We start from the raw sequence: 18,163 nt of genomic DNA on the forward strand, positions 1-18,163 counted from the left end.
GGCAGCAAGGGTTCGTCGAGAGGGCAGCAAGGGTTCGTCGAGAGGCCAAGGTTGGAGGGATACGCAGCGGCTAGTGAGAACAAAAGAATAAATATTGTGGAACGTAGACGAAGGGCGCAAGTGAACAAGCAGTCTAGAACCGAGGGTTGTGGAATTGGAGGGGGAATATGGAGAGTGGAAGGTGTTTACGGGCGGGCAGATCGATTGATTTTCCCTCCTCCCACTTCACCACCAAGTTCATCATGGACCCCCAGAAACAGCTTCAGGCACTCTCAGATGAGTTCCAAGGACTCCAGACTGGTATTTCTACATATCTGAAAAGAGATAAAAAAGGCAACATCAAGTACTGACTTTTCTCGTGTATCCAGAACTCGAGGGTTTGGTAGACGCACGCCAGAAGCTTGAATCGCAGCAGCAAGAGAACGAAGGCGTGCAAACCGAGTTTGCCGGCTTGGATGAAGAATCCAACATCTACAAGCTTGTCGGCCCGGTGCTGCTGAAGCAGGATAAGACTGAGGCGACCATGGCCGTCAACAGTCGACTGGAGTTCATTGAAAAGGAAATGTCAGTGCTCACGGCCTTGGCCACCAACAATCAACGAGACATGTGCTGACTAGAGCTATAGCAAGCGAATTGAAAGTGAGATTGATGCAACACAGGAGAAGAGCGAGAAAAAGCGCACAGAGGTAACGCGGAATCCCCCAAGGCCCTTATCTTCAAGCTCTCGTAGCACCCCAAGGGCTCAGACACTACATCAATCAAGATTGTATCTAACAAATTATAGATCATACAATTGCAGAGCCAGGTTCCAGCCTCTGCATAAGCCCCAAGATCTCATCTAGCGGCCAAAGAAGAATGTCACCAAGAAATCCATAATGTGGCAACCCCAATCGGTTCACTGGGATCCAATGTCTTCCTCTCCTAACCATACTGCTACAAATGTCTCATCTCGAGATAGGGAGATGCTCCAGTTGAGCATTGAGGAGCTAGCCCTAATTGAGTCAGTATGTCTAAAGAAGCATGGTTTATATCAAGTTAGCAATCCTAAGTGGGCATATCCCATGTCTGCCACTTGTTTGAACTTCCTACGAGGATTCAAGGCCGCCAAAAAATACCTGGAAAATCCTTCAGAAAAAGCCAATAGCTGGTGTAACTCCCGGTCATCGTTTGACAGCAGAAGGAAGGTTGTGTCTATATTAACAAAAATTCTATTCATTGATTCATATCCAAAGGTGTATGTGCGAAAAGTTTCATCTAAGACTTGATGAGCAGGTTCTCACCAGTCATCTCCTCGGGTTGCTCGATGCCCATAGCAGCCAGAACAGTAGGCGCAACGTCACCCAAGACACCGCCCTTCTTGAGGCTCCAGCTCTCAGGAGCGTTGGCCATAACAAATGGAACCTTGTTGAGAGTGTGGGAGGTCTTAGGAGTGCCCTTCTCGTTGAGCATCTCCTCGGCATTTCTTTTATTGGGTGTTAGCTATGGACTCCTTATTCAGGTTTGTTCGTGTTCCACTGGAGCAAACTTACCCGTGATCGGCGGTGATGAACAAAACGTAGTTGTTCTTCTTGCAGGCCTCGTAGATCTCACCAATGGCCTTGTCAGTGGCAGCAACACCCTCAATGGCGGCCTCGTAAACGCCAGTGTGGCCAACCATGTCGGGAGGAGCGAAGTTGTTCATGACAAAGTCGAAGTTGTTCTCGCCAAGACGCTCAGACATCTTGGTACCGACAGCAGCTGCGCTCATCTTCGGGTCAAGGTCATACGTAGCAACTCTGGGTGAAGGGATCATGTCGCGCACTTCGCCGGGGAAATCCTTCTCGATGCCACCGTTGAAGAAGAATGTGACATGGGCGTACTTCTCAGTTTCAGCAATGTGGCACTGCTTGAGGTTCTTCTTGCCGAGCCACTCAGCCAGAACGTTGCCCATGTGTTGCGGGGGGAAAGCAACATCGAAGGTGTAGTCGGTCTTGTACTGGGTCATGGTGGTAAGGGAGATGTTCTTAGGGTAGGGGAAGTCGGGGCGTGGGGAACGGTCATAGTCGCCCAGCAACTGGGTGATTTCACGGACACGGTCAGAGCGGTAGTTGAAGAAGAAGAGAGTATCATCATCTATCAAGGTTCAGTTAGTTCTGGTGCTCTTGCCTAGGTCAGTCAGACCAAACTTACCCTTGACGCGGCGCTCCTTGCCACCAACGATGATGGGCTTGAGGAACTCGTCGTTTTCGTTCTTCTCGTAGCGCTCTCTGATGGTCTGCAGTGGGTCCGAGCTGTCCTCGCCCTCGCCAGTGACCAGACCCTTCAAGCCAACCTCAACACGCTCCCAGCGCTTGTCACGGTCCATGATGTAGTAGCGGCCAACAACAGTGGCAATCGCACCAGTACCAATCTCCTGGGTCTTCTTGAGCAGCTGCTGCATGAACTTATCAGCGCTCTTGGGGTCTGTGTCACGTCCATCGGCGAAGAAGTGGATGTAGACTTCAGGAATCTGCATATCCTTGGCGACATCGAGCAAGGCGTACAGGTGAGTGATGTTGGAGTGCACACCACCATCTGAGACCAAACCCAAAAGGTGCAGGCGTCCATTGCCCTCCTTAGCGCGTGTGAAAGCCTTGACCACGCTGGGCACCTTGCCCATCTCGCCCTTCTTGAGGGTCTGGTCAATACGAACACTGTCTTGCCAGACAACACGGCCGGCACCAATATTCAGGTGACCGACCTCACTGTTGCCCATCAGACCTTCAGGAAGGCCAACGGCGAGGGAGGAGGCATCGAGCTCGGCGTAACCCTGGGCGGTCTTGGAGTTGGCCTCGGCGAAGCCGGACATGTGGGGGTGTTTCGGCCGCAGCGATGGCATCTCCCTGGGGTGGGGAGTTGGGGCCTGCAATACCCCAGCCATCAATGACAACTGCAAGGTCCGTATTAGCCGTGATTATTTTGGGGACCTGGGTGGTAGTCGATCTTACTCAAAGCGACTTTCTGGTCGACCGTAGCCATAGTGGAGTTATTATGTGACTAGATCTAATACAACGATGATCAATTGCTGAGCCAGAGGAAAAAGCAGCCTTAAATGGGCAAAACTACTTACCTTTAGATAGATGATTAGAGAAAAAGAGAAAGGAGAATGACCATCGCAGAAAAAGGTTCCCCGGTGAAGGAGGGGCATACCCAGGTGGGACGTCACCATCGGACCGCGCTGACATAATGAAATTAAAGTCCGCCCGTTCGTAAAGTGTCTTCCGACTCTTCCCTAAAATCTTTATCCTAGCCCGGGATCTAATCGTTCTTCAGATATCTTGCCTCGGGATCTTGTTGGTCAACAATTCCAACAATGGCTTCTCGATCGCCGACAGTAGGCACCCCGCTGCTAAAATCCTCAGTCGCGCCTGAGACACCCTTGAAAGATGCGCCAACAGCACCCCAAATAGTGCCCTTTCCCCCACCCCAGACATTTGAGATCATCCCACCATTGCATGGGATTCTTCTTCGCTTGCTATCTCCCAAAGACTCCTCAGCCGGCACATCGGGCGCACCCGGGAACCCAACAGGAGCTTCAGCCGAGCCCAGCCTAGCACAGAACCAACAACCATCTTCAAGCGTACCAGATGGCCTGAACAACGGGTCTACCACAGCTTCGCAAGCTGTACCGGAAGTATCCCTACTCGATTCCAGCTCACATCCGCCACTTGATGTGAAAAACCTACCCACAGAAACCAGCTCTGTGAGGATTCGAATCCAAAAGGCTCGAGCAGTCGTTGAAGGGCTACCAGATGTACATCGGTCTGTCGATGAACAAAGAAGAGAAATCTGGGAGCTTGAGGACCGTGTGAGCCGTTTGCGTTCTGTCATCTCCGACTTTGGGACCCGGGCAGGGATTGTGGAAGCATGAAGCACTCTCTCTTTCTTTTTGTGTTTCTCACATACACATACACATACGCACACACACAAAGGCATATACACCTGGGAAAATAAGGCCATACTGGGAAATTTAAGCCCGCTGGGAGCAGTATTTCCGACATGATTTATTTTCGGCGTTCATAAACAGGAAATACCCCGGAGTTTATAGCGATCAGTTCTAACCTACCAAAATCATAAAATTTCTCAAACAAAACAAAACAAGACTTACCTTCTCAAGACCTTTGAAAGTTCCGCCAATCTACATCTTAAGGAAATTTGCAAGATTTGCAAATTTCATAACCTAATAACCTAATCCGGTCTGACTCTCCGATATCGTTCAATTAACTTTACTGCCTGAGGCATCCGCAGATCCCCTCCCCCACCACTTCCATTTTCTTTTTTTCTTCTTCTCTCCCCCTCCCCTCATCCAACTCAATTTCATCCTTTCTGTTTATCCGAAGACAGATCACCATCCATCATCATGTCTGCCTCTTACGCTCTGTCCGAAGCCCACCGGGATGTAAGTTTTCTTACTATCGTTGACTCCCCTCCGATAACTACAGATGTATGGATCATTGACTCATATTCTTTTGACAGCAAATGCACAACACTCTTGTGTCTAGCGACCCTGAGATTGCTGCTATCATGGTACGTCAGGCATCGGCATCAATTGGCCCTACAATTGGATGCATCGTCTACACCATGGTGTAGTTTTGCTAATTTCCATACTTGTACAGGAGAAGGAAATCCAGCGCCAGCGCGAGTCGATCGTCCTGATTGCCTCCGAGAACTTCACTTCCCGTGCTGTTTTCGATGCTCTTGGCTCACCTATGTGTAACAAGTACTCCGAGGGTTACCCCGGTGCTCGTTACTACGGTGGCAACCAGCACATCGACGCCATCGAGATCACCTGCCAGCAGCGTGCTCTCAAGGCTTTCAACCTGGACTCTGCCAAGTGGGGCGTTAACGTTCAGTGCCTTTCTGGTAGCCCTGCCAACCTTCAGGTCTACCAGGCTCTCATGCGTCCCCACGACCGCTTGATGGGTTTGGACCTCCCCCACGGTGGCCACTTGTCCCACGGTTACCAGACCCCCTCCAAGAAGATCTCTGCTGTCTCCACCTACTTCGAGACCTTCCCCTACCGTGTTGACCTTGAGACCGGTATCATCGACTACGATACCCTGGAGCGTAACGCCGAGATGTACCGCCCCAAGTGCCTGGTCGCCGGTACCTCCGCCTACTGCCGCCTCATCGACTACAAGCGCATGCGCGAGATCGCCGACAAGGTTGGCGCCTACCTCATTGTCGACATGGCCCACATCTCTGGTTTGATCGCTGCCGGTGTCATCCCCTCTCCCTTCGAGTACGCTGATGTTGTCACCACCACCACCCACAAGTCTCTCCGTGGTCCTCGTGGTGCCATGATCTTCTTCCGCAAGGGTGTCCGCAGCACCGACAAGTCCGGTAAGGATGTTCTGTACGACCTTGAGAACCCCATCAACTTCTCCGTATTCCCCGGACACCAGGGTGGCCCCCACAACCACACCATCACCGCTCTGGCCGTTGCCCTCAAGCAGGTCGACACCCCTGAGTTCAAGCAGTACCAGGAGCAGGTCATCAAGAATGCCAAGGCTCTCGAGAACGAATTCAAGGTCCTCGGTCACAAGCTCGTTTCTGACGGCACTGACAGCCACATGGTCCTCGTTGACCTCCGCGCCAAGGCTCTGGATGGTGCTCGTGTTGAGGCCGTTCTCGAGCAGATCAACATTGCCTGCAACAAGAACTCCATCCCCGGTGACAAGTCTGCCCTCACTCCTTGCGGTATCCGCATTGGTGCCCCCGCCATGTCTTCCCGTGGTATGGGTGAGGAGGATTTCAAGCGTATTGCCCGCTACATCGACCAGAGCATCAACCTTTGCAAGCAGATCCAGAGTGAGCTGCCCAAGGAGGCCAACAAGCTCAAGGACTTCAAGGCCAAGGTTTCTGATGACAGCGTTCCCGAGATTCTGGCTCTCCGCAAGGAGATCGCCCAGTGGGCCAGCGCCTTCCCTCTGCCCGTTTAAATCGAATACGGCCGAGCATGAGTACGGAAAAAGAAAGAGGGATTTCAGCATCCCACGAGTTCAACATCATTTCGTACAACAAAATTTTCACGAGTGCGTTTTTAGGGGTTAAATATCGGACTGTTTTTTCAACCTGAGGTCATTGGGATATGGGATTTTTTTGCATGTGAAACGAGCACTTATTCTTTTTTGGCGATTGAGCACTCGCACTTATTCAACAGCGAGCTCAAATTATTTTCGAGGAAAAGTCCAATATTAATTGGACGTCCTATGTACATTCTACAATCTGTTCTCAACACAAGGATCTATAGAATCCAAAGGATTGTTTTTTCTTCTTTTAATACTGCACCTTCCTAATATGGTTATATTATCTAACATCGTCACGTGCCACCGTAATCCCCTCTTCCCCTCCCATTTGTCTCTTCGGCTCTTTTTACTATTCTAAGTCTTCTCCATGGTTTAGTCCCTCGTTACTGCACTGCTCTATTTCTGCAATATTTGTCCCCACGTCTGACTCTCCTGGGTCCACTAAGCCCCCATCGATAAGGCAGTATCTTATCGGACAATTGCGGAGGGGCTTCAACATACATCAGAGTCGTGATCTCCCTGAAGGATCTAGAGCAGTGCATATTTTAGGTGACGTACAAGGTTTCAAACACTTTATCAGAATGGCGAATGTTGCCCAGTGCTTTTATTGCTTCGAGACCCTCTTTACTTCATTTGAAGGCCGCGAGCCTGCCAGTCTTGCTACCATAGAAGCCCTCTGGGAGCAGCACGAGCAAACCCTGAAGCTGTCGGGTCTTGAAGATCCAGCCGAAGAATATGCAGATCAACAGCAGTTCCTAGATGAAAATTATGATGTCCCCCAGTCGAGTAGTGGGTCCAAAAAGCTGCAACTCCCCCATGTCAGCCGTCTCCAGAGTGAAGTATCCGCCTCGTCCAGTGCAGCTACCACGCCTTCGTCTGCATCCAATATTTCTGCCAACTCGCTGCAGTCGAGTTCAACAAATATAACCACGCCGGGCTCGGCTCAGCTGAGATCGCCTGATCAGCGGTACCCTCTATTTGTGACATGGAACACCCTGTCACGAGGACATAAGTCTCTTCGTGGGTGCATAGGAACGTTTGAGGGGCAGGAACTTGCAGCGGGGTTGAAGTCCTACGCTTTGACCTCGTACGTAGTTGTCATTGAAAACCTCTCTTGCTATGAACAACGACACAACTATATCATACCCCGAGCTAACCCAAGCCATTCTGAATTCTAGGGCCTTTGATGACACACGCTTTTCTCCTATCCCCAAATCTCTTCTCCCCTCACTTTCGTGCTCTCTCACTCTTTTGAGTTCCTTTGAGTCATGTACAGACGCCATGGACTGGACTCTAGGTACTCACGGTTTGCGCATTTCCTTCATCCACCGTGGCCGTCGATATGGTGCTACTTATCTCCCCGATGTGGCAATTGAGCAGGGCTGGACCAAAGAAGAGGCTATCGAGAGCTTGATGCGTAAGGCAGGCTGGGATGGCGGTGGTAGCAGCACGGCACGGAGATTACTTAGAGGCGCAGCCAAACCGTGGGACCAGGTCTCGGATTTCCGGACTGTTAGATATCAGGGCCTGACGGCAAGTGCTGACTATGCCGAATGGCAAGAATGGCGAAACTGGGTTCTCTCTTTAGATGACGGAGAAGATATCTTGGGAGCATCGGAGTGATTGGCAGTGCTTCTTAGATCGCCTTGCTTTTTATCCCATGTCAACGTGACGACTTGGATTAATGATGATAATGACCATGATGTTCCTGCTTTCTTTTTATTGATTCAAGATTGACGACCTTTCAGGATCAGGTTTAACCTGGAGTGGGAATGGCGCACCACGAGAACCTTGGCATCTGATAGGATCTCACATAAAGATAGTAATCAACATTTTCAACCCACCTGGGCAATGATGTGCCTAGCCTTAAAAATCAGGTTGTATGTGGTAACCCTGGTGTGATATGTATACATGTGTAGATACTAGGAAGAGGACGCCCTAGGCCAGAGAGAAGTAGTCAGCGATCAACCCATACAGGAATTACAGAGAACTGGATAGCATCACAACCTTAGACATGATATATAATAAACCTCGAAAGACGAAATGCTATGTACCGACATATCCTAACGCTGAGTGCGGCTCCACAAACCAGCGACCATTTCCTTGACCCTGCGCTCCTGGGCGCGAATCTGTTCCTCCGTCTGTCCACGGGCATTTCCCCGACTATCAATCTGCATCGCACTCCCAGGGCCACCAGTACCAGCAGATGTCGACTCAGGAATATTATGGCTTTGTTCCTCAATAATCTCATCGCCGTTGACACGTTCTGGCTTGGGATCGACGCTCATTACACCGTCCATCATGAAGCCACCACCCTCGCGGAGCTTGTTGATAGCGCGCACGGTGTCGATGGCCCGGTGCAGTGTGCGCCGGGCGTTGAAGTTCTTCTTGACTGTCGGGAGCAGATCCTCGCCGGAGCCGACCTTGCCGTTCTCGTATGGTGGGTTGATCCATGGGTGCTGCAAGGCTTCATGCGCTGTCATCCGTGACTCAGGGTTGATCGTCAGGCAGCGCTTGATGAAGTCGCGGGCTTCTTGCGATACGCCCCGCCAATATTCCAATGGAATGAAGGAGTAGTCAGCTGCTAGAATTGCTTGCATTTCTTCCAGATTGGAGTCCCGGTCAAAGGGCGTGTAACCGCATAATAGGAAGTAGGTAATCACACCGATAGCCCAGATATCGCTGAGGAGAGATTGTCAGTTGCCAACAGAGAAGAAATGGCTGCGACCATGAGGGCATGAACATCACTTACACTGGCTTTCCATGACCACTCTTTTTGAAAATCTCGGGTGCCATATATCCTGGCGTCCCACAGGTTGTCGTCAGAACGTGGAACTGCTCCTCGTCCATGATTCTCGACAAGCCGAAATCAGCGATCAAGAGATCAGCATTGTCTTCTGGCGTACGGAAAAGCAAGTTTTCGGGCTTCAAATCACGGTGCACAATCCCGTGGCCGTGCAAATAGGCCACAGCAGAGAGCACTGCGCGCATAAGGTCGGCAGCGTCCGACTCATAGTAGCTGCCTTTGCGGCAGATGCGATCAAAAAGTTCTCCGCCAAGTGCAAGATCGGTGACCAGATACACTAAGTCACGACGAGTTAGTAGATGGGCGTAGAGATAGAGCAAGGGCGAAGCGCACAGTTGTTCATGGTCTCGAAGTAGTCGACGAGGGTGAGAATGTTCTGGTGGCCCATCGACACTTTCTTCAGTACGGCGATTTCATTCCGAACCTATATACAGGAGTTTCCATTAGTATACTATTGACTTTGTGGCTGTGGTTTTGTTACCATATGCTCCCGTCCGGACATTAGACGCTTGTTAATGACCTTTGCCGCATAATAGCGGCCAGTATCGATGTGCACACATTCCTTCACGACAGAGTACGAGCCAGCGCCCAATGTCTTTCCAGTCTTGTATCGGCAGGGCTGAACCTTAGGCAGCTTCGGGGGCTGCTGTGATGCCATTGCGAGTGGTGAAGCGGGGTATGTTATGCGAATGGTGGGGCCGAAGAAGTTGTGGGAGGTAGTGTGGCAACTGAATATTGAGCTGCACTAGAAGGTAGGAGGACTTGAACGGGAGATGTGTTATATACGTCTGAAAAGGGCTATGCGCCTGCAGAAATTTAAGTTAGCCTGGCGTGACGGAGTGACATGGGAGCCCAGTGCAGATACGGCTCAGCCCCCACCACGGTGAGACAACTGTACAGAAACACTCACAGTTGAGCGACAAGGTCGATGATTGGCAGCGATAAATACTCTGGTTGTTTAATTCCGCACAGTGCGGTTTGTCCGACCGAGAGACTGCAGGGGTTTGGATCGAGAATCCTGGGGATCAGCAGTTTGGGAGAGGGGTTGAGTGACAGGGCTGAAACTGAAAAGCCAGACGAAACAACAAAATGAACAATCTAAGCTTGAAAAGACGCTAAAGTGTTTCACGATTAGGATGGAGGGGAAGTCAAGAAGGTGGAATTAAAGCCCGTCGGGATCGACAACGATCTCCAAACGGCGTAAATTATGGGATGCTATGCTAAGCTTGTCACTATTTACATATGTATCATAAAACAGAAATAATATCAAAATCGCTCCAGCACTCCTTCAACAATATTTTCCAGCAGTTGCAGTTTGTGGAACTTGGCCACGCTCTCCAACACTCGAAGTTTCTTCTCAATCTCCTTGCGATCGACCGTTGCGGCCCATGTACCACTGCAAGAGCAGTGCTCCAAGAATTCACTCATCTTTAGGCCACCACACTTGGCACATTTGAGATCCTGTGTTTGCCATTCAACAACAAAGCCATGGACTTGACCAATGAGGAACTCTTCAGTGGCTAGCCGGTCATACTCGGCATGACAGAAAGGGCATCGCCAGGGCTGGGCAGACTTGGTGGCATCGGAAGTGGCATCAGGCAGTACATCTTCGTCGCGACAAAGATCCAGGTCTCGGATGAGGCAGCAGGAGTTGCAGGACATTTCAGGTAGTTTCAAGCTAGCACTAGGGTTCTCGAACCGGCCCTCCTTGCTGAACTCCCGAACCTCAAACAGCGCTAGGAGTTCACGTCGCAACAAGCGGGATTCTAAGGTTGTGGTTTTGGACAAGCTCAGAACCTGCATCAGTAGCTTTGTCAATTCCAGAGACGGGTTGCGTTTTTCCTTGGGATTGACCAAGACTCCAGGCAACACGGGGAAGGCATAGTCAGACGCAAGTTCAGGATGAAGCATCTCATCACGTTGCCTTCGAATTAAACCTGATATTTGCTTCTTCAAGGGCTTCGAGAAGCGATCTGCCAGTACGGCAGTGATTTCTTCGTCATCTCCGTCGTTGGTCCGTCCGATAGGGATCTGTGTTGGACGGGGTGTCGAAGATATGTCCCCATCTTGAGGTTCTGGCCGTTTCAAGCCATGCATAAGTTCAATATACTCGACGACCCAGTCGTGGAAGATTGTTTGCATGGGAATCGGCAAGAACCGACTGAGTTGCCAATGCATTGCGGTTTCGAGATTTTGCTCATCGGTCTCGGTAACCTCCTGGCAGCCCTTGCCTCCGTAATTGTATTCATCGTACCACACGAGGTAATCCCAGTACTCCTTGATCTCTAGATCAATGAAGTGGAATGAAGGGTTGGCGCGAATTGACTTGAGGACATATTGGCTATAGGCGTAGGCGTTTCCAACTTCAGTCTTTGTAGTTTGAAGAAGTAAGCGCGTAGGGCTAGCAAAAATAACATGCGAGCCAACCCGTCTGAACTCTGCCATCAATCTCTGAAAGGACTTGCGCGACAGCAATCTCACGTAATTGTGCAAGGACCGATCGTACAGACAGGAGACAGGGCTTTCGACCCATCGGATCAAATGCTGGACCATGATGTCCGCCATGTTGTTGCCGGCGCAGGCTTCTGTCCACCAGTGCTTGACCATTTCCCGGAGCACGACGACACCAGCAGAAGCAAAGGCTTTCTCTGAGTAGAAAACCCCAGTGTCTTCACCATCTCCAGAGGGTGCTAGTAAAGTATCACTGCCCTCCATCTCATTGATGATAGAGGAAGTGAGAATGGTGTTGATTGACAGGTTGCGAACTTCTAGCTCCATGCATACCGTGGAGTATGCACCTGGCACATTGACTGACGGCATGTTGACCTTGTCCAAAGCACCTAGAATATCATCCTTCTCATAGCCTGCATGATCAGGACGTGGGCCTGGGGACCACCAGAGCACAACATTATTTGACTGGAGACGTCTGGCATACGAGATATCGATGAGATATCGAGGGTCCTCACTTTCCAAGTTGCAAAGTGGAACATCACCGTAACGAGCGAGCAAGGTCAAATGCTGAATCCAGGAAGACAAGTAGAGATAGCGCGTGACTAAACGTCTGGCAACAAATGCCTGCCAGCCCAGGGGTGGGAGTTCCATGTCCGATGCTTCGGGTTTCACAGACAGAATTGGATACTCCTTTAAGATCGGAATTTCATGACACAGGCGGTCTTTCTGTTGGGATTGGATGACAAGAACCGCGGGGCGGCTTTCATCACTTCGAAGCTTTCTGATCATATCACCCACTTCAAGGTGGGCTTTCCTCCGCGTCATGACCTGCGTGGTCTTAAAATGAATCTTGTCTTGGTATTCAAACGCGTTCAGCGTCTCGTCACCCGCCGCAGCTTGCATCTTACGGGTAAGCATTTCGGTGTATATTTTATCCACGTTCGGCAAACCCTGCACGTCCCTTGTGCGATTGAGAACAATGATGTGTGCCTCACTTTTGGATGTTGAGAACAGCGCGAATACCTGCCTGTCACCGGAAACAATGTGATACAAGTAGTGGAAAACCAACGACGAATCCATCAGATAGGGCTGGTCAGAAGAAGCGTGAAGTAATGTTGAAATATCGAATCCTTTGTCCAGCCCTTCGCCGAGCACACCGCGTTGCTGCTCATCGAAAGTACAGTGGCTTCCTAGCTTGAGAACGGCTCGAGTGCTGAGCGGGATGTTTCCTTCATAGACACCCTCGATACTTGGGTGCTGGAAAAGAATATCCATCTTGTCGGCTTCCTCCAGATATTTTTCTTCTGGCAAGGATAGCTTGAACAAGTGGACAGAGGGGTGCCCATTAGGCAAAGTATGGTTGACCTTCTCAACATCGCAGTCTGGTACGTCGACATCAGGGAGAGAATCCCGCTTCAAATTCAAGAAGAATTGCCGCGGAACATTGACACTGAGGGCGTGAATCTTTTGGTCAATCAGCACAAAAGCCCGCACAACTCCTGGTATACCTGTATCACAAAGCTGCAGGACCTGCCATGTGCTGATGTACAGCATTTGAGCTTGGTTGCGGAAGAAATTACTCAATGAGTCCGAAGCAACGTTCGTTCGTTCGCCAAACAGTTGACGTCGGCGAATACGCGCTTGCTTTTGAATCTTCCATTTTTGCTTTTGGTATTTGAGGAATCCTTCGTAGTTCTCAGACATTGAGGGCATAAAGGCCGGGAGGCTAGCGAATGGATCGAGGGCTGTCTTTGAAGTGTTTTCTGGATGCTTTCTCTTTTGGGAAATCTTGTTGCTGGGCGATTTGAGCTTCTGGGTTGAGCCTGCGATCGCTTCATCCATGTCACCGGCATGCTGAACACGGTGGTCTAGAATATTGGCATTGATCGAAGAAAGCGGAGCCTTCTCCGACTTGGTGAATAGGTCAGTCATCTTCTTTTGCTTGAATTTATCATCCTTGGTGTTGATTCGACGTTGCAACCAGTCGGGATGGGCAACCCGGGGCACCGGGTTTCGAAGTTTCTGGAGTGCAGCCGGAATGGTAATCAGTTTTTGAATCACCGATCCTAAACGTTCCAGATAATAGTCCCAATCGATCACAGTTCGGGGGTCCATGTCCCCAGGGTCTTCTTTCAGCCATTTGCGCAAAAAGAAACGTTTGATGTTCTCCTCGGCCGAGAAAATGGCCACGGGAATGGCTCTTTCGGTGACAGGAGTGTTTCGTGGCCTTGACGAAATGATGTATTTGCAGTTTAGACCCTTGTCCTTAACCATTTGCTCGCCTAAGAATTCTGCCAGGCGTCGTGCGGTCGTGATTGATGTAGACTTCTGCTTGCCGTACTCTTCCAAAGTTTTGGACATACTTCGATTTTCCGAAATGAGATCGATTAGTTCTTCATCGGCTAATGTAGAACCACGTTCGTACAGAACGTCCAACCACCGGTCCGCAACTCGGGCCACAGCAGCATAAGTCTCCGCAAGATTAGAACCCTCAAGGAAGAACTTGAAGATCTGCGTCTGGAAGATCTTGATCAGTTTCAGCTCTCCTCTTCGCTTGACTTCGAATCCCTTAAGTTCAGCCAGGGAGCCATCATGATTGAAGACTGCATAGCGCTTCTTCAGGTTTTTATCTTCTTCCTTAGATGTCGGCAAAATCATTGCCCGATATGGCCCGTCCACTTCGAAGAAGATGGAGTTTTCACTGTGAGTCTCGTACTTGAAGGTTTTCGGGTCCACAAGTGCCTGGTACTGATGGTTGGTGTATCTAGCATGTACGAGATGATTGAGCATGACACATGGATATGAGATGCCCAATTTCTTCCCGTTCTTCAAGGTAAATTTGAATTCGTCCGGGAAACCACCGGGGAGCATACACCAGATACCGTCCGTATCAAGTTCCAAGGGACGACCGATACGCTCAACAAGTTCTCTGGCCATCTGGATGATATGGGCACCAGTAAGACAGGTCACACCAGCCATTTCCATAGAGTACCACCGGGAACCCTTTCGCATCACATAGCCGTAGAAACTGTTGAGAATGACTTTATGCGCGAGCTGGAGAGAATCGTATAGTACAATCATCTTCTTGGCTTCCTCTATTTCAGCCGCTGAAGCGCCCGATGACTGCAAACTATCGGTCTTATTCTTCCAAACCTTCTGCTTGCCTTTGAAGTCATAGCGTCGGTCACGGAAGTCTCGAACAGTGTCGACATAGAAAGGGTTTTCGCGTTGACAGATGATGGCCTCACGTTCCATAGTCTTGCTGTCGTGGATTTTGTGGTAAATCTTCTTACTATAATCTTGCAGCCTTTTCTTCATTACTCCAGCTTGCTCTTCGGTGCTCAATTCACCGAATGATCTCATTGGAGAATTACTAAAGCGGCCTGGGAATCGTTCGTTCGCAGTTGCACGTCGGATCATGTTATATTCATCACGTTTGGCAGGCAGGAATTCACCTCGCCATGCCCAAGGCATGCGCCTATCACAGGTCTTTCCGGGTCGATTGAAATCGCAGGCGGCGCAGTCCGATTCATCAATCAATGAGTCCGGCTGTAGTCGATTGGTAATCATGATGTTGGGATACATAGAGGCGACGTCCAAGTGGTAGATAAATGGAACTTCATGTCGGTTTGGGTTGTTCTTGAGATCAAGCAGGCGCTCCGCAATCTGGGCTCTGACTTCGTCATAGTTCGCGATGTCATCCATCGACTTCTTCTCTTCAACCTCAATGCTGAACTTGAGGGCATGATCCAGATCATTGAGAAGTTCATCGATTGCAGTCGGGTCAACGGTAAAATGTGTAGGGATATCACTTCGGAAAACACCAGCTTCGATACTCTCGACGTGGCCACCAACATAGGTCTCTGACTCAAGGAGATGGCCCTCGTAGAAAGCTTCTGCGGGGTCCTTGTGCTTGTTGGGCAAGACGATCTCATGCTGGTAGGCCTGGACCATGAGCAGCATCTCACACAAAGTTCCGGTTCCCTTGCGTAGAGTTTCGTCGGCGTTGAGGGGAATGATCGTGCAGAGTGAGAAGATGAAAGGGTGAACATATTTCATGTACAGATAATAGGTGGCAACAGCATCGGAAACCGAGTATTCGGCCAAGGTCTGCGGTCGCTCACTCGCATAGGGTGTCATGAGCTCTGGATCTAGTTCATCAGGGTCGTACCCTAGCTTTGCAACGGTCACGGCTTTCAAACCACGACTTCCCTGGGGAAGGTAACTATCACGGTTGACCCAAGCGAAACAATCCATGTGCACACAGTTGTCGGCTATGTAGATGTCCTCGTTGTTTCTCCGGAAACCGATCTCCATATACATGTCGAGTCCGTTGACACTGGCTCTCGTCTCCACGAATGGCCAATCGAAAAAGTCACCGTTGTAGGTTGCAATGACCGTGGGCTTGGCAATCTTGACATGCTCGAAAAACCGCTCGAGGACTCCTCTTTCGTTGGCTTCATTGAAGATAATGAAGGGTCCGTTGTACTCGGGTTTGGGGGTATATTCGAAATCATTGATGTCCTCTGAAACAATTTCCCTGTTAGTAATGAGGAATCCCTGTCCGTCAATCATGTATGAAATCATCATGATTTGATCAAATGCAGCGTCCGGGAATTTCAAAGGTAACTTCGTGGTTTCGATATCAAAAGCGAGAACGACGGGATCGGCACGCTGAAGGCGATCTTCCAAGCAGGTCAACGATATCACACCGTGATCTGCCTTAACATTATACCACTTTCCAATCCGAATGTCTTTTGAGATGTCAGCCAAGGGCTCGCTAAAGCAGATATAGAATACACCAACCTTTGTCGATGCAGACTCGGACATGATATGGCACGTCGTATTCTCGAATATCCATTATAAAATCACTCGCTTGTATGTTCCCATTAGGTCGTTGCTCATTAATAATTTCGTCGTCAAAAAGATCGATGCCAGCAGTCGCACTGTCAAAACCATTCGATGAGTCCATCGTTCCAATCCCATGAGAAGGGGGGAGGGGGCGTAACAAACCTGGTCATCTCAACATAGGCGTCCATCGCGCTCTCGTTTTTCTTATTCTTCTCCGCTAGAGGTAGGATGGTGCGCCTGACCTCCAAAAGGTTGCTCACGTTGGCGAAGCTGAGCTTGATGTAGGTCTTTCGGTAGCCGAGGAGATGATTTGGAAGACTGAGATCATCTTTCTCAAGTCGCGTAAACTTCTTGATCATGTCTTCAAAAGATCGACGACACCATTCCTCAACCTCTGTTTCGTAGCCTTTCTTGACCGCAATTAAGAAATAAGGGTCGTGTTCCACAGTCGCTTTGAAACTTGTCCCGTCGTCCTGCAGAAAGTAGTAATCCACCCCGGCACGGCCTCCGGGCACGTTTGAGTCCTCTATCGATGTACTGTGCATATTGACCAGCCATCCAGCTCTTGCCTCGCCAGATTCGAACCGTGGGAAACCAAGGGTTTCATCAATGCTGTTGGCCAACCTAATGGCCTCAAATTTCTCATCTTGCGAAGTTGCTTCGGTGGAGCGTAAGGAGTTGAATTCGACTGTTTTTGAGCGTCGGGGTTTTGAGGATGCAGCATTTGAACGAAACTTGTTTCCATACTTGCTGGGTTTTCGTGTAGGCATTGCGACGTTCTCGCCCGGACGGGCTGTTAAGGTACCACTTTTCAAAGGACGGGTCCGATGTATAACATGAAATCTCCCTTTAGATGAATATCAGAACAGATATGGAATGAAATAAGTGAGAATGTGAATTGGATGAGATGTGATCAAAGGTCAATTGTGCCTCTAGGAGGGTCTAGCAATCGTCTGCGATCCGCTCTAATCAAATCGATTTCTATGGTCCCCGACGCGCTCGCGTACCTATGAACGCGTCCTTTGGCGTTAGTCAGCTTTCCGGAATAACTATCCGTTTTAGCTGACCACCGGAATATCTACCGATATCGACGATCCTCTTATTGAAGGAAGCAGGCGGAAATTCTAAAATAATTCGCTCCACGACCATGGCAGAGGACACACAAGGGCCAGGTGCTCTTCCAGACAATGGAAACAATACACAAATTCACAACGCTTCGGCCGATTCAAACAGACCGAAACACGAACCATCCCGGTCACAAACTGGAAAGCTATGGGATGCCTTCGGAAACCCAGAGGAACCTGCGAACGCGCTCGCCAAAGCGACCTACAAACCACCGGGAAAGAATCCTAAGGATGTGTCTTACTCAGAAGTTATTGGATCAGTCTCGCTATCCGAAATGTCAAACATTCACAAAAGACCATGTGCTCGAGAGTCCTTAATGACTGGAATCGGTGTTGGATTTGGGGTTGGAGGTCTACGAGGTGTTCTGAAAGGTACAAAAACAGATCTGAGCATTTATGTTATTGGGATAGAGGACTGATGTGTTGCAGGACGGTATCATATATGGTCCGCAGCAAACTGGGCTGTTGGCATGTTTGCGATCACTTCATTGGGGGCATATGAATACTGCCGCTATCTTCGGAACAAGGAACTGAGTGGCATGGCTGAGGCCCTCGGCCTCATGAACCAATTGAAGGCCAAACAGCAACGCGAGAAGGATGCGGCAGCAGAAGAAGCGGCATTGCATGCGCGTCTTGCCGAGGAGGAAAGGAAGAAGAAGAGTTGGGTGAACCCCTCAAACTACAAATTCTGGTAGCATTCCCGGTTCATGAGGAGTTGTGGAGTCATAAGAAATATTTAACCCTGTATATTGCGACCACCGGATCGGGCGATGGTCGGCATCATGTCATAAAGTCATCTCTGTGTATCATAGCTCTCTGCAAAGTTCGTATTGTTCACCCAATAATTGTTGGGCCTCGAGTCCCCGGGTAAAGAAACTCCATGT

At 49.7% G+C, this 18,163-nt stretch overlaps 8 protein-coding genes across 8 annotated transcripts; 5 read left to right on the plus strand and 3 right to left on the minus strand.

Moving 5' to 3' along the window:
- Positions 1-242: 242 nt before the first annotated feature.
- N7529_008805 (tubulin-binding prefolding complex subunit YKE2) lies at positions 243-823 on the plus strand (the record flags this gene model as incomplete). The annotated part of the gene is made up of 4 exons (XM_057244332.1): positions 243-300; positions 369-564; positions 626-686; positions 785-823. 4 exons carry the CDS (start codon positions 243-245, stop codon positions 821-823), a joined length of 354 nt encoding a protein of 117 aa, XP_057095870.1.
- A 431-nt stretch (positions 824-1,254) lies between these two features.
- On the minus strand, positions 1,255-2,827 carry N7529_008806 (phosphoglycerate mutase, 2,3-bisphosphoglycerate-independent; the record flags this gene model as incomplete). Its single annotated transcript, XM_057244333.1, has 3 exons — positions 1,255-1,462; positions 1,530-2,112; positions 2,170-2,827. The coding sequence occupies 3 exons, from the start codon at positions 2,825-2,827 to the stop codon at positions 1,255-1,257; spliced, it is 1,449 nt and encodes a 482-aa protein (XP_057095871.1).
- Positions 2,828-3,331: 504 nt separating this feature from the next.
- N7529_008807 (mediator of RNA polymerase II transcription subunit 9) lies at positions 3,332-3,889 on the plus strand (the record flags this gene model as incomplete). The annotated part of the gene is made up of 1 exon (XM_057244334.1): positions 3,332-3,889. The coding sequence occupies one exon, from the start codon at positions 3,332-3,334 to the stop codon at positions 3,887-3,889; it is 558 nt and encodes a 185-aa protein (XP_057095872.1).
- Positions 3,890-4,378: 489 nt separating this feature from the next.
- On the plus strand, positions 4,379-5,960 carry N7529_008808 (glycine hydroxymethyltransferase SHM2; the record flags this gene model as incomplete). The annotated part of the gene is made up of 3 exons (XM_057244335.1): positions 4,379-4,417; positions 4,495-4,545; positions 4,635-5,960. 3 exons carry the CDS (start codon positions 4,379-4,381, stop codon positions 5,958-5,960), a joined length of 1,416 nt encoding a protein of 471 aa, XP_057095873.1.
- A 668-nt stretch (positions 5,961-6,628) lies between these two features.
- On the plus strand, positions 6,629-7,670 carry N7529_008809 (AMMECR1 domain-containing protein; the record flags this gene model as incomplete). Its single annotated transcript, XM_057244336.1, has 2 exons — positions 6,629-7,134; positions 7,226-7,670. 2 exons carry the CDS (start codon positions 6,629-6,631, stop codon positions 7,668-7,670), a joined length of 951 nt encoding a protein of 316 aa, XP_057095874.1.
- Positions 7,671-8,110: 440 nt separating this feature from the next.
- Positions 8,111-9,511, minus strand: N7529_008810 (serine/threonine-protein kinase; the record flags this gene model as incomplete). The annotated part of the gene is made up of 4 exons (XM_057244337.1): positions 8,111-8,729; positions 8,800-9,130; positions 9,187-9,277; positions 9,335-9,511. 4 exons carry the CDS (start codon positions 9,509-9,511, stop codon positions 8,111-8,113), a joined length of 1,218 nt encoding a protein of 405 aa, XP_057095875.1.
- Positions 9,512-10,119: 608 nt separating this feature from the next.
- Positions 10,120-16,925, minus strand: N7529_008811 (DNA polymerase epsilon catalytic subunit POL2; the record flags this gene model as incomplete). Its single annotated transcript, XM_057244338.1, has 3 exons — positions 10,120-16,058; positions 16,111-16,250; positions 16,318-16,925. 3 exons carry the CDS (start codon positions 16,923-16,925, stop codon positions 10,120-10,122), a joined length of 6,687 nt encoding a protein of 2,228 aa, XP_057095876.1.
- A 377-nt stretch (positions 16,926-17,302) lies between these two features.
- N7529_008812 (COX20 family protein) lies at positions 17,303-17,974 on the plus strand (the record flags this gene model as incomplete). Its single annotated transcript, XM_057244339.1, has 2 exons — positions 17,303-17,651; positions 17,709-17,974. The coding sequence occupies 2 exons, from the start codon at positions 17,303-17,305 to the stop codon at positions 17,972-17,974; spliced, it is 615 nt and encodes a 204-aa protein (XP_057095877.1).
- Positions 17,975-18,163: the final 189 nt, after the last annotated feature.

This window comes from Penicillium soppii, assembly GCF_028829465.1.
Source record: "Penicillium soppii strain IBT 18220 chromosome Unknown utg000006l, whole genome shotgun sequence".
Classification (NCBI taxonomy): domain Eukaryota; kingdom Fungi; phylum Ascomycota; class Eurotiomycetes; order Eurotiales; family Aspergillaceae; genus Penicillium; species Penicillium soppii.